The sequence below is a fragment of the Haliotis cracherodii genome, unplaced genomic scaffold (assembly GCF_022045235.1).
Source record: "Haliotis cracherodii isolate W230 unplaced genomic scaffold, xgHalCrac1.p SCAF_29, whole genome shotgun sequence".
Lineage (NCBI taxonomy): Eukaryota > Metazoa > Mollusca > Gastropoda > Lepetellida > Haliotidae > Haliotis > Haliotis cracherodii.
In genome coordinates, this window is record NW_027266285.1 from 3,796,499 (window position 1) to 3,811,863 (window position 15,365).

Consider the following 15,365-nt stretch of genomic DNA (forward strand, 5'->3'; position numbering starts at 1 on the left):
GTACAGGAATATAGGGTCAGTACATAGGGTACAGGGTCAGTACACAGGGTACAGGGTCAGTACACAGGGTACAGGATACAGGGTCAGTACACAGGGTACAGGGTCAGTACACAGGGTATAGGGTCAGTACAGGAATATAGGGTCAGTACACAGGGTCAGTACAAGAATATAGGGTCAGTACACAGGGTACAGGGTCAGTACACAGGGTATAGGGTCAGTACAGGAATATAGGGTCAGTACATAGGGTACAGGGTCAGTACAGGAATACAGGGTCAGTACACAGGGTACAGGGTCAGTAGGTGTACACAGCGTACAGGGTCAGTACAGGAATACAGGGTCAGTCCACAGGGTACAGGGTCAGTAGGTGTACACAGGGTACACAGTCAGTACAGGATACAGGGTCAGTAGGTGTACAGGGTACATGGTCAGTAGGTGTACAGGGTACACTCAGTACAATATAAAGAAAATCTATGGCATTGAAATGCTAAATGTTCAGAAAGACACAACTACGTGTCAGTGCCTGGTGGATAAAAGCATGATACTCCATTGTGTGATTGCCAGATGCTGGTCAAAAACCTGAGAAGTCGCATTGATGAACTGGAACAGCAGCTGTCTAAGGAACAGGGTGAGTTGTCCAACTGTATGCTCCATGTCTTATTAGACTAGCTCCGTGGTCTTGTGGATAGAGCGTCTGCCCGGAGAGTGGAAACTCATGGGTTCGATCTCTTGAAAGATGGTACTACGGCATTAAGGGGCTAAAACAAGGATTGGACAGGCCCGGATTCAGTACACTATGTCTGAGTGGGATATCCATGTTCATTTTCCCTCACTTCATATCTCATTGTCCAACTTTCTTCTTCATGTCTCTTACCCACTGTCTGCTCCATGTCTCATTGTCCCACTCTCTGCTTCATGGCTCATTGTCCCACTGTCTGCTTCATGTCTCATTGTCCCATTGTCTGCTCCATGTCACTCTGTCTGCTCCATGTCCCACTGTCTGCTCCATGTCCCACTGTCTCCATCTTGTCCCATTGTCTGCTCCATGTCCCACTGTCTGCTCCATGTCCCATTGTCTGCTCCATATCTCATTGTCTGCTCCATGTCCTACTGTCTCTCCCATATCTCATTGTCTGCTCCATGTCCCATTGCCCTGCTGTCTGCTCCGTGTCCCATTGTCTGCTCCATGTCCCATTGTCTGCTCCATGTCCCACTGTCTGCTCCATGTCCCACTGTCTGTTCCATGTCTCATTGTCCCACTATCTACCCCATGTCCCACTGTCTGCTCCATGTCTCATTGTCTGCTCCTTGTCTCATTGTTTCCTCCATGTCCCACTGTCTGCTCCATGTCCCACTGTCTGCTCCATATCTCATTGTCTGCTCCATGTCTTATTGCCCCACTGTCTGTTCCATGTCTCATTGTCCCACTGTCTGCTCCATATCTCATTGTCTGCTCCATGTCTTATTGCCCCACTGTGTGCTTCATGTCTCATTGTCCCACTGTCTGCTCCATGTCCCATTCTCTGCTGCATGTCCCACTTTCTGCTCCATGTCCCATTCTCTGCTGCATGTCCCACTGTCTGCTCCATGTCTCATTCTCTGCTGCATGTCCCACTTTCTGCTCCATGTCCCATTCTCTGCTGCATGTCCCACTGTCTGCTCCATGTCTCATTCTCTGCTGCATGTCCCACTTTCTGCTCCATGTCCCATTCTCTGCTGCATGTCCCACTGTCTGCTCCATGTCTCATTCTCTGCTGCATGTCCCACTTTCTGCTCCATGTCCCATTCTCTGCTGCATGTCCCACTGTCTGCTCCATGTCCCATTCTCTGCTGCATGTCCCATTCTCTGCTGCATGTCCCACTTTCTGCTCCATGTCCTATTCTCTGCTGCATGTCCCACTTTCTGCTCCATGTCTCATTCTCTGCTGCATGTCCCACTTTCTGCTCCATGTCCCACTTTCTGCTCCATGTCCCACTGTCTGCACCATGTCTCATTCTCTGCTGCATGTCCCACTTTCTGCTCCATGTCCCACTGTCTGCTCCATGTCCCACTGTCTGCTCCATGTCCCACTGCCCGCTCCATGTCCCATTGCTCCACTTTCTCCTCATGTCCCACTGTCTGCTCCATGTCCCACTGTCTGCACCATGTCTCATTCTCTGCTGCATGTCCCACTGCCCGCTCCATGTCCCATTGCTCCACTTTCTCCTCATGTCCCACTGTCTGCTCCATGTCCCACTGTCTGCTCCATGTCCCACTGCCCGCTCCATGTCCCATTGCTCCACTTTCTCCTCATGTCCCACTGTCTGCTCCATGTCCCACTGTCTGCTCCATGTCTCATTCCTCCACTGTCTGCTTCATGTCTCATTGTCTGCTCCATGTCTCATTGTCTGCTCCATATCTCATTTTTCGCTCCATGTCCCACTGTCTGCTCCATGTCGCATTCCTCCTCTGTCTGCTTCATGTCTCATTGTCTGCTCCATGTCTCATTGTCTGCTCCATATCTCATTTTTTGCTCCATGTCTCATTGTCTGCTCCATGTCTCATTGTCTGCTCCATGTCTCATTTGTCTGCTCCATATCTCATTGTCTGCTCCATGTCTTATTGTCTGTTCCATGTCTCATTCCTCCACTGTCTGCTTCATGTCTCATTGTCTGCTCCATGTCTCATTGTCTGCTCCATGTCTCATTGTCCCATTGTCTGCTTCTTGTCTCATTGTCCAACTGTTTGCTCCATATCTCATTGTCTGCTCCATGTCTCATTGCCCCACTGTGTGCTTCATGTCTCATTGCCCCACTGTGTGCTTCATGTCTCATTGCCCCACTGTCTGCTTCATGTCTCATTGCCCCACTGTGTGCTTCATGTCTCATTGCCCCACTGTCTGCTTCGTGTCTCATTGTCCCACTGTTTGCTCCATGTCTCATTGTCCCACTGTCTGCTTCATGTCTCATTGTCCCAATGTGTGCCCAATGTCTCATTGTCCCACTGTGTGCTTCATGTCTCATTGTCCCACCGTGCGTTTCATGTCTCATTGTCCCACTGTCTGCTTCATATCTAATTGTTCCAATGTGTGCTTCATGTCTCATTGTATCACTGTGTGCTACATGTCTCATTGTCCCACTGTCTGCTACATGTCTCATTGTCCCACTGTCTGCTTCATGTCTCATTGTCCCACTGTCTGTTTCATGTCTCATTGTCCCAATGTGTGCCCAATGTCTCATTGTCCCACTGTCTGTTTCATGTCTCATTGTCCCACTGTCTGCTTCATGTCTCATTGTCCCACTGTCTGTTTCATGTCTCATTGTCCCACTGTCTGCTTCATGTTTCATTGTCCTAATGTGTGCTTCATGTCTCATTGACCCACTGCCTGCTTCATGTCTCATTGTCCCACTGTCTGTTCCATGTCTCATTGTCCTATTGTTTGCTTTTTGTCTCATTGTTTGCTCCATGTCTCATTGTCCCACTGTTTGCTTCATGTCTCATTGTCCCACTGTCTGCTCTATGTCTCATTGCCTGCTTCATGTCTCATTGTCCAACTGTCTGCTCATGCCTCATAGAATTGGTCCCAAACAACGTACACTGAATGTAAGAGGCAACCAAATGGACTGGGTTGACAGGCCCAGGGACTTTGTCAATTGCTTTTTCTTGTACCCAAACAGTGTAGATTATTGCTCACAATATCTGGTCACAGGAATATCCGATCCAGACTTGATTATTTACAGGCCGTCCTCATACAGCTGAAATATTGCTGAGTGCAATGTTAAACAACAACCAAACAAACAACATATGTAACATGACATTCCTTACCCTATCTAACGTGTGGTAACATGCTGATGTGCTTATTTTGACAGATAAGACAATATTGGATATTTGTATACATAAAGGATGTGCAAAATGTTTCTTTCAAAGCTTAGAATGTTTAGTGTAAGCTGACATGAACTATTAGTTCAAATTTTCATCTACCAATGCTCATGTTGGTTTGAACAGAATTTGTCAAGTTCCTGAAAGAGAGCATGGAAATCCACACTCAGTCTGCTGCCTCAGCACCAAGAGGCCCGGAGCCAGTGGTGGAGATGCCCCCAGAGGTACGTCAGCAGTAGTAGGAACTAACGTGTGTTTAGGGCAGTGGTTTTATAGGACACAATTTGCTGTGCACTAATGTTTCTTAGCAGTACCAAGACTTGCTAATTGTAAGTATGAATCCTGCATTTGTCATGATAATGATTGGTGTCTGTCAGCACCATACCTGTGTTCATTAGTTTCACAAGTGTTAAACATCTCCGATCATTGGTATGTACAGCTTTACTCCCACTCAAAGGTGATGCCCTGTATGCTAAGCGGTTGTGCTGACTGTTGTGCATATGTCCTGCATATGTCATTACAAGTAAATACAAGATTCTGTATTGTGAAGCACCTAGGAAATTCAGTGCTGTTTACAAGCCAATTAGAAAGAGTTTTATTCTTCTCATATTTGAGACAAATTAGTGTTGTGACATGACTGATTTCAGGCATAAATACAAAGTATAGTTGGTTTTGCTCATGTGACACAATGTCACAAAATGATCTAAACATTACGTAGGTGATGCTGGAATAGTGATTATTTCATTTATCTAAAGTTGGTATACATAAAATGAAAATCTTATTTAAATGACTTCAGAGTGAATTGAAGAGTCTTATAAGCCTTCTACTTTCACTGTATAACCAGAGCTTACAGTCGCATTTTTGTGACCAGACATGTGCGAGGCAGTGGCTTTATTTCAAACTCATATTTATTGGAACCAATCAAGAAATAAAATCCTAAAGAAAAACCTATGAATTTATTAACATAAAATGCCACACACATACAATCTGCAATTCACACCGACCACGGAGAGCACGACCGGACCATTTACACAATACACACCTTACATGTGACACCAACTGGAACAAGGTATTCAGATTAATAAATACAACAAGGCAGGTAATGTCACTCACTGGTGACATGAACTCTAATTTGTTCTTGCCATTTCACTCATTCCACAGAGCATGAGCACTGAGCACCTGGATGCAAACCACATGGGCTCGGAGATATTACACGGCCACAGTCATACAACAATAAATCCTCTACATTTTCTCTACTATGAGTAATTAAGAATTGACCTTCACTTCGTGTGAGTTCATTGGAGTATGAACCTTCAGAGAGTTGAAATGTGCGTATGGATGCATAACTGGCTCTTCAGAATCATCTTACACAACACATGTGTTCCAATAATATTACCATTAGATGAGAAAGGTCTGTAAAGAACTACCTCAGTAAGTCAGTCACAATGACAGCATGTCGTAATACATTTACATCAAGTACAAGATGTCAAAATAGCCGACATGATAAATGTGAAGGGAGGGATTTCCGAAGTTGTTAATGAACCTGTGGCGGTTACATGTGTTAGTCATCATTGATCAACTGGCCGATCATTGAAAGGTTATTAAAGATGCGTCAAACAGACACTAAGGTAAATTCAAAGTTTGCTGGAGACGGTCACTGTCAGCCTAGACACTGATCGAGTCGATACTACGATAGTTTGGATGTGCATTTCTTCGTTTGCTCATTAGGATGGGCCGTAGCGAGGATATTCGTAAACAATATGCAGTCAAGCTCACTGACTTATCTCAATGCAAACTGAAACGCTGAGACCAAGATTAAAGGTTCTAAAAGATCAGATAGAACGCTTATGTATGTTTTCGTGCTAGGGAATTCCCAGGGGTTTCCCCAAGAATGTGGAAGTAGTCCGTCAGTGTTTACGTCATTTCAAGAACACAGTGTCATGAAAACGTATGAACGTCAAATTATGTCATTTATACACTTATGAACGTCAATTTCGCGGTCATGTGACCTACCTCTCGTCCAATGGAAAAGCCTTATATCGTGTAAACTTCAAATTAAAAAATTATTTGAAAATGACTACCATGAGACTGACACCATATTTACCCCGGACAAGCTTCTTTCAGACTGTCATACTACGTAACAGTGGTTTTGTATTTATAGGGGAGGTAACTCACATCCTGAAACTTTCAGCATTCACTCAACAGTCCCTACACTAGTCGGCAAACATATTGCTGCCCCCTCAGGAAGAGATATACATGGACGAAGGAGCAAAATTTGTCTGACGGCCACATGCCACACATTGTTCAGTCTCACATTATGGATTGTCCCACAGCTGAGTGTTGCATGACAATGATGTCCTTAACTTATGTGGTTGTAGCGAGCCCCACCTCAAGAGATTGCTGGAGACCCCTCCTCCAACTACTACAAGACACTGATGTCAGGGATGAAGAGAGACTTTATGTTGGAGGTGGACAAACTCAAGGAGCATCTGAAGAAGGAGCAGAGCAGGTAAGCTACAGTATCTGTGACCTTCAGTCAGCTCTTGCACGGACCCGTCTATTGGTCAGTCCATCAGGTAGACAGATGGACAACAGTTGGGTATTCAACAATCTCATTAAAATCAGATCTTAGTTTTCGCTATGCTAAACAAAGATCTGAAGACATTCCATTAAGGGTCACGTCAGAACGACCTTTCATCCAACCAATCAGAGTGTCGCTTACCAGATCATGAAAGTGACAGTCGGAATGTGTTTTCTGATCATGCAACAATGAAAAATTTAACACTGGGTATTCCGAATCGAGAATACGTCAAAATATGTTTCGGAGTGTGGTCGCCAGTTTGTAACTAGTGTCGTAAAGCTCGAGAAAGCTGCCTTCTGATTGGCTAATGTCGATTTCTTGTCAGTCATTTCATTGGTCGGTTAAAATTCGTGAAAGGTCGTTCTGACGTGACCCGTAAAGGGATGTCCTCAGATCTTTGTTTAGCGGTAGCGAGAACTAAGATCTGATTTTAATGAGATTGGGTATTCAAAGGGATCAGTCCATCAGGGAGACAAATGCCCAACAGTTGGGTATTCATAGGGATCTGTCCATCAGGTAGACAAATGCCCAACAGTTGGGTATTCATAGGGATCAGTCCATCAGGTAGACAGATGCCCAAGAGTTGGTTATTCATAGGGATCTGTCCATCAGGTAGACAGGTGCCCAACAGTTGGATATTCATAGGGATCTGTCCATCAGGTAGACAGGTGCCCAACAGTTGGGTATTCATAGGGATCAGTCCATCAGGTAGACAGGTGCCCAACTGATGGGTATTCATAGGGATCTGTCCATCAGGTAGACAGATGCTTTAAAGTTGGGTATTCATAGGGATCAGTCCATCAAGTAGACAGATGCCTTAAAGTTGGGTATTCGTAGGGATCTGTCCATCAGGTAGACAGGTGCCCAACAGTTTGGTATTCATAAGGATCAGTCCATCAGGTAGACAGATGGCCAACAGTTGTGTATTCAGCAGTAATAGGGATCTGTCCATCAGGTAGACAGATGGCCAACAGTTGTGTATTCAGCAGTAATAGGGATCTGTCTGTCAGGTAGACAGATGGCCAACAGTTGTGTATTCAGCAGTAAAAAGGATCAGTCCATCAAGTAGACAGATGGCCAACAGTTGTGTATTCAGCAGTAATAGGGATCTGCCCATCAGGTAGACAGATGGCCAACAGTTGTGTATTCAGCAGTAATAGGAATCTGTCCATCAGGTAGACAGATGGCCAACAGTTGTGTATTCAGCAGTAATAGGAATCTGTCCATCAGGTAGACAGATTGCCAACAGTTGGTAATTCATAGGGATCAAACCATAAGGTAGACAGGTGCCCAACAGTTGGGTATTCATAGGGATCAGTCTACCAGGGAGACAGATGCCCAACAGTTGGGTATTCAGCAGTAATAGGGATCTGTCCATTGGGTAGACAGATGGCCAACAGTTGTGTATTCAGCAGTAAAAAGGATCAGTCCATCAGGTAGACAGATGGCCAACAATTGTATATTCAGCAGTAATAGGGATCAGTCCATCAGGTAGACAGATGGCCAACAGTTGTGTATTCAGCAGTAATAGGGATCTGTCTGTCAGGTAGACAGATGGCCAACAGTTGTGTATTCAGCAGTAATAGGGATCTGTCCATCAGGTAGACAGATGGCCAACAGTTGTGTATTCAGCAGTAATAGGGATCTGTCCATCAGGTAGACAGATGGCCAACAGTTGTGTATTCAGCAGTAATAGGAATCTGTCCATCAGGTAGACAGATGGCCAACAGTTGTGTATTCAGCGGTAATAGGGATATGTCTGTCAGGTAGACAGATGGCCAACAGTTGTGTATTCAGCAGTAATAGGGATCTGTCCATCAGGTAGACAGATGGCCAACAGTTGTGTATTCAGCAGTAATAGGAATCTGTCCATCAGGTAGACAGATGGCCAACAGTTGTGTATTCAGCAGTAATAGGGATCTGTCCATCAGGTAGACAGATGGCCAACAGTTGTGTATTCAGCAGTAAAAAGGACCAGTCCATCAAGTAGACAGATGGCCAACAGTTGTGTATTCAGCAGTAAAAAGGATCAGTCCATCAGGTAGTCAGATGGCCAACAGTTGTGTATTCAGCAGTAATAGGGATCTGTCCATCAGGTAGACATATAGCCAACAGTTGTGTATTCAGCAGTAAAAGGGATCAGTCCATCAGTTAGACAGATGGCCAACAGTTGTGTATTAAGCAGTAATAGGGATCTGTCTGTCAGGTAGACAGATGGCCAACAGTTGTGTATTCAGCAGTAATAGGGATCTGTCCATCAGGTAGACAGATGGCCAACAGTTGTTTATTCAGCAGTAAAAAGGATCTGTCCATCAGGTAGACAGATGGCCAACAGTTGTGTATTCAGCAGTAATAGGGATCTGTCCATCAGGTAGACAGATGGCGAACAGTTGTGTATTCAGTAGTCATATGGATCAGTCCATTAGATGGGTATTTTCCCAGATGGGTGTTCAGCAATAGTAGGGTTCTGTACATCAGGTAGACATGTCCCATCCCATTGGATTTGAAGTAGGAACAATCAGTGTTTTGTTGTTTGTTTTTTTACACCGCACTCAGCAATATTCCAGCTATATGACAGTGGTCTGTAAACAGTCAAGTCTAGACCAGACTATCCAGTGATTGACATCATGAGCAATGATATATACACAACTGGGGTAATAGTAAGACTACAAAAAATAGCCTGCAGATTTAAGGCATTCAATATGTTGATGTTTGTGTTACTGGTTTGTTTAGAAATCATGCCTCAGTGCGTCGTTTGGAGCAGATCCACAAGGACCAGATACAGACCATTATGAAGGACTGCATGCGTGTCCTGCGTGGCATCATACACTTCCGCGACCAGGTGGCCAATACACTGGACAAGGAAGGATTTGGGAACGCCGCACAACAACTTCATCAGCTGCCCAAACTGATTCTTGACAATGTAAGTGTGTTAATGATTATGACAACAGGCTCTTCCTACCAGGCAGACTAAACATGTCTATTTCCCATTGTCTCTATCTGCCTGCAGACTAAACGTCAGGCCTCAAAGTTATTTTTTTTTCAAAGGAGCCACTTCGCTCCTAATTTTTTTTCAAGGAGCCAAATAGAATTTCAAGGAGCCAAGGCAAAATGTAAGGAGCCAAAAGTAATGACTTGTAATTTAACTGAGCTTCTGCATAACTAAACACAAACAAATCCATTGTTTGAATAATCAGATTTATATCATGAACAACAACTGTTGTTGAAGCTTTTGAGTTTTCAGACAGACAAGCTTTAGAACATTGTGGCAGTAACATCATCAGACAAGCTTTAGAACATTACAATACTGATAATTATGTTATATTTCAACTCATGTTGTGTATCTTACAAATTCAGCATTTTTTTAATGTTCAAAATAAAAGCTAATCAATAACATCATGTTTCATTCTCCAAATTTATTTACATCAGATTATCAAATGATTTTAATGCATGTGTTCATGAAATTTATTTATTCTTAATTTCAAAGTGCATTTAAAATTTATTAATTCATCTTCCTGTCAATTCAACAACAACAACAAAATTTAGATGGTGCCCTCATCTTGCCATATTTCAGCCAGTCCTGTTTGAATGTGCGTTTACCAGTGCCAGTGGCAGGTTTTGGTTTAGCGCTTCCTTCATTCCAGGTATGGAGCTTCATATCGAAAGCGAAAACAGTACACATGGCCTAGCAGTGATCTAGTCGGTGTTATTATGTTCTGATATTGATTTTTTTTCACTGAAGTTACCACACTTATATTAAAAACAATCTTTTTTAATATCTCATGACAAGAGATATTTTGTCGCAAAACTTAATGAAAGGCAAGGAGCCAGTTGGCGACTGACATGAAAATACTAGTAGCAAAATACAAAACTAGAACCTAGTCGCAACTTTGAGGCCTGAACATGTGTTTCCCTTTGTCTCCATCTGCCTGCAGACTAAATGTGTGTTTCCCCTTGTTTCCATCTGCCTGCAGACTAAATGTGTGTTTCCCCTTGTCTCCATCTGCCTGCAGACTAAACGTGTGTTTCCCCTTGTCTCCATCTGCCTGCAGACTAAACGTGTGTTTCCCTTTGTCTCCATCTGCCTGCAGACTAAACGTGTGTTTCCCTTTGTCTCCATCTGCCTGCAGACTAAACGTGTGTTTCCCCTTTGTATCCATCTGCCTGCAGACTAAACGTGTGTTTCCCCTCTCTATTTTGTGTCTATGTCTTTGAAGGTGAATCAGGACCCTAAGGAAGTCCTCTTGTACTTGGCTGCCAACACTATTGACTGTAAGTCTTAAGGCAATATTAACAATTTTGACATCTCTTGAACTTTAATCTTTATGTTAAGGATAAATCATGACTGCAAGCGTTTGGTTAAAAATGGAAACATGATGGGGAGGTAAAAATTCTTGGGCCGAAGGAGTTTTCATAATCTCAACCAAACCCAAGGTTGAGTTTTTTGTCTGACTTGTAAACCAAATGACAAATCTGAAAAAAACATTTTTCAACAAATTTATTTATGTTTCCAACACTTTTATGAACCATGGAAAACGGACATAATATATCATCTGTAGATGTTCATCATGTACATGGAAATGATACTCTTAAAACCTCAGCACCTTGTTGGCCTCGTCGTTCACTCACTAGGCTGCACTCCCAAAGTTGCAAGTTGATCCCACTGGAATATAAGTAACATTTCTTGTTTGATGTTACATCATTCTGCACATGTCCTTAGTTGGCATTGTAATGTGTGTGATGTAGAGTGTGTTCAATAGCTAAATCCATCTCTAACTAGGACATTCAAAATATGTCAAACCCTCTTTACAGGTGTTACCCTCTGGAAAACCAGGGGACTTTCTGCAGAATATCCCAGGGACAGAGGGCTATTCTGTTGAAAGTCCCAGCTGAGAGTTTATTCTATGAAAATGAGGCCCCATGAAAAAAGAGGCTACTGCCACTAGATGTTCGTGAAGCATGTGTAAGCAGTACTGATGCCACTAATATAAAATAAGTCCTAATAGTTGATTTCAAAATTGATTAAAATGTAAATGTTAATTCTACCATCCATTCACGTGATTGAGGGGTCCTATGAGATAACAACTGCGCATGCATAGACCAGTGCGACCTCGTGGCGTAGACGGGACAACGCTGAAATTATATTGCTCGGGATACATTTCGTTCTCCGAGTTGAAATTTTCTGAGGATAATTGGTTGCCAATTACTCAGTTTTTTGCCGATCCCAGGGTGATCGCATTTATAGAAGTTTTACCGTTTGACGACCTGCGGAGTTGCAGAATTTCCACTTGACTATTGACCTACCTCGTGGTTGACCGTGTCGGCAGCCATTATGGCGGACGATGTTCGTAATACGATCCCTGCAAAGGACAAATCTATATCCATGGAAAATCTAAAGCAGAGATGTCCAATTCTACAAGGTATTCAAGCTCTAAACCCTCTACAAGTTCGGAAGACAGTGTAGCTAATGCAGGGACTTCGCATTCAGTAATAGAAATGGCACTAATGCTTGACGAACTAAAGAAAATGTCGGCGGAGCTTTGGAAACTGGTTGGGGGACATCGTTCAAATCAGTAGAACAGACACTTAACAGTCAACAAGTTCACCCCTATGGAGAGGACGATTACTTTCCAGATTATGAGTGGAGACGATTTTATTGAATCCTCACAGGTGCCTCATGATTCCAAAGGATTGTGTACTAACGCTGGGGACATTATTACTGACCCATTTGAGAAAATGTGCTCAACCTTACAGGATGCGAGTTTTCCACATGAGGATGAATTTTCTTACTTTAGACAAAGTCTTGGACTTACTGAGGTATACTCTAAGCCTATTGACCCCAAGTTGGCAGACATCATCAAAACTTTGTTTGATGTGAAAAGTTCTCGCGATGGCGACAAACTCAATGAAGAGCGCATAAAATCGTACCAGAACTGTGATGTGCTTAACGTTCCGGAAACAAGATTTTGTGTTAAAACATCTCGGGATACGCAGTGAATACTGACAAAGTGCTTAAAAAAATTGCCACTGGGGTGGTTAAGCGTGACAGCCATTTCCTGTACTTTAGACATCCTATTTCGGAAGAAGTCCGAACTGAAATAAACAAACTTTTATTGATATCCGGGAAGTGCTTAGGCGATGCACTTGGGTTGCTGGGAACGACAAACAGTGAGTTAGTTCACAGATGCAAGGTGAAATTAAAGAAGAATTTCAAGCTTTGTGTTCCTCTTCATCAGAATCAACGCCAAACCGGCGAAGATGTGATATTCTTTGTGATATTGGGACTATCCCCAGAATCGGCCAGAGAGTGTCGACAGGCTACTGCTATCATATGGTGCGAAACACCACCCAAACTATGGGAACAGTCACCAAGAGAGAGGCAGACTGTACTATAGACAGCAGGACAGACCACAAGGTCAGTGAGTACCATCATATTTTTCATCAAGCAGGTAATTTGAAACAGTGCATTGATAATTTTAAAATGATCACTTCGGATGTACACATTTTGATAAATGTTGCCAGATTAAATATAGAATTTACAGGAGGAATGCCTCCATCTCAGGTTGCAGAACCAACACCATTGAATTTCCTTCCACAGAAGTATTTGCGATAGATCAAATTCTGACAGATTTTAATCACTGAGGAATAGTTAAGAAAGCATCTGAAAGTGTAGATCAATTTATGAATATCTGACATATTCCTTCGAGAAAAGAAGGGTGGAACTTACAGGTTGATTCTAAATTTAGAAAAGCTTAACTTGGATGTAGAGTATAAACATTTCAAAATGGAAAGGCTAGAATCAGCGGCCACACTTATGACACAAAACTGCTTTATGACAAGCATTGATTTAAAAGATGCATACTACTCAGAGAATGTGTGTTCTGAACAGAGAAAAAATTTATGATAAAGATGGCGTGATACACTGTTTCAGTTTAATTGCTTACCAAATGGTCTTAGCTCAGGCCCCCGAATTTTTACCAAACTTATGAAGCCAGTTTTTGCTTCACTAAGATCCCTAGGTGTGGATTGCTTGGGATATATTGATGACAGTTTCATCACAAATGAGGAGGAAGATACACTAAGACAGCAAACACAAATGAGAGTGAAACTTTTCTCAGACTTAGTTTTTTAACAATTCATGATGATAAGTCACAGTTCCAACCAACACAGAATATGGAATTTCTGGGATTTGGGCTTAATTCATGTGAAATGACAGTGGAAAAGGACAGTGAAAAATCAGAATACATCACAAGGTTAGGTGCTGAGATTCTGAGAAAAAAGACTGTAAAGATCAAATCATTAATACCACAGTTCATTGGTTCTGTAGTCTCTGCTTTTCCAGCAGTTAAGTATTGCAAGCTAAACTATCGGGTCATGTAGATTATCAATAGAGGCAGAGCATGAGCTTCAGTGGTGGCTAGACAATATCCCCCACAGTACAAGTAGAGATTAGAACCCAAGACTCGATATACAAATTGATACTGACTCTAGCCTGAAGGGTTGGGGGGGGGGCCTCATGTCAGGGGGAGAGAGCCCAGGGACATTGGTCAGAAGCGGAAGCTTGTTTTCACATCAATGTCCTTGAACTTAAAGCAATTGATTTGGCACTAAGATCATTTCATCACAGACTGAAAGGAAAGCTTGTTAGCATATGATCAGACAACACTACTGCGGTGTCTTACATTAGAGAAATGGCTGGTATGCATTCTCGAGAATGTGATGTGATAGCAAATCAAATTTTGACTTGGGCCATAGAACAAAAAACTGATCTTGTCATCTCTCACTTACTAGGTGTTGATAACATCAGCGCAGATAAAGCGTCTAGAAAATTTTCAGACTGGACTGAGTGGACTTTGGAAGATGTTTTTTTCTCGTAACATTGAAATTCAATTTTCACTTCAATTGTCAATTGATCTGTTTGCTTCCAAGTTAAATCGGAAGATTGAAAAATATTGTAGCTGGAAGTGTTACCTTTCTGCCTGGCAGATTGATGCTTTTACACTAGATTGGGGCACAGAACTTTTTTATGCATTTCCTCCATTCTGCTTAATGAGGAAATGTGTGCAAAAAATGAAGCATGAAAAAGCTACAGGAATAATTGTAGCCCCTATCTGGCCTACTGACTGGTGGTTCACTCATCTGCTTTCACTTCATGTTGACAGGCCAGGGGAAATAACTCTGGCGAGGAGCAAGCTATTTCTACCTTGGGACCGAAAAGCACACCCTCAGATCAAGAAACTGCGGGTTGCAGTCCTATGGAAATCATGGAAACTTAATTCCAGAAAGCAATACAAATCATATTGGGACAGTGGTATAACTTTTGTAGTCAGAGGCAGGCTACTCAAATTCAACCCACTGTAGGGGAAGTTCTAGATTTTCTATTTTTGTTATATTCAGGACAAGGATATAGTGCCCTGAATACTGCTACTGCCACATTGTTGTGGATAATAAAGGTATTGGTGAACACCCTCTGATTGTTAGATTTCTGAAAGGTGTGTTCTTATCCAGACCTGTTACACCCAGATACTCAGAAATTTGGGATGTCAGACTTGTTTTTAACTTTCTCAGGAAACTATCACCTGTCAGATTGTTAACACTGAAGAAACTTTGGTGAAGTTAGTGTTATTTTTGTCACTGGTTACAGCGCAAGAGGACTCTTTCATTTCTCAACATTGGTGACTTAGAAGTTATTGATTCTTGTGCAAGAGTAACTTTTTTAATCAGAGATCATGTGAAACAATCGAGACCTGGAAAGGACTTTTCAAGGATCACAATCAAAGCATATCCCCCTGACAGGGGACTTTGCCCTCTTACCATCCTGAACAAATATATGGCGAGGACTGAACCTGTTTGGGGTAATGAGTCTAAGTTGTTCATTTCATACATGATGCCGTACGGCTGATTTCAAAAGACTCTCTCAGTAGATGG

General features: G+C 42.6%; 1 protein-coding gene across 4 annotated transcripts in view; it reads left to right on the forward strand.

Moving 5' to 3' along the window:
- The window catches only part of LOC139473478 (putative leucine-rich repeat-containing protein DDB_G0290503), a 101,266-nt gene that overhangs the window by 53,437 nt on the left and 32,464 nt on the right, over positions 1–15,365 (forward strand). For all 4 annotated transcript variants that reach the window (XM_071256074.1, XM_071256077.1, XM_071256076.1 and 1 more), the window contains 5 exons: positions 562–625; positions 3,983–4,080; positions 6,235–6,365; positions 9,171–9,360; positions 10,655–10,709. In XM_071256074.1, coding sequence (XP_071112175.1) covers positions 562–625; positions 3,983–4,080; positions 6,235–6,365; positions 9,171–9,360; positions 10,655–10,709 — 538 coding nt within the window. The remainder of the gene's footprint in view (positions 1–561; positions 626–3,982; positions 4,081–6,234; positions 6,366–9,170; positions 9,361–10,654; positions 10,710–15,365) is intronic.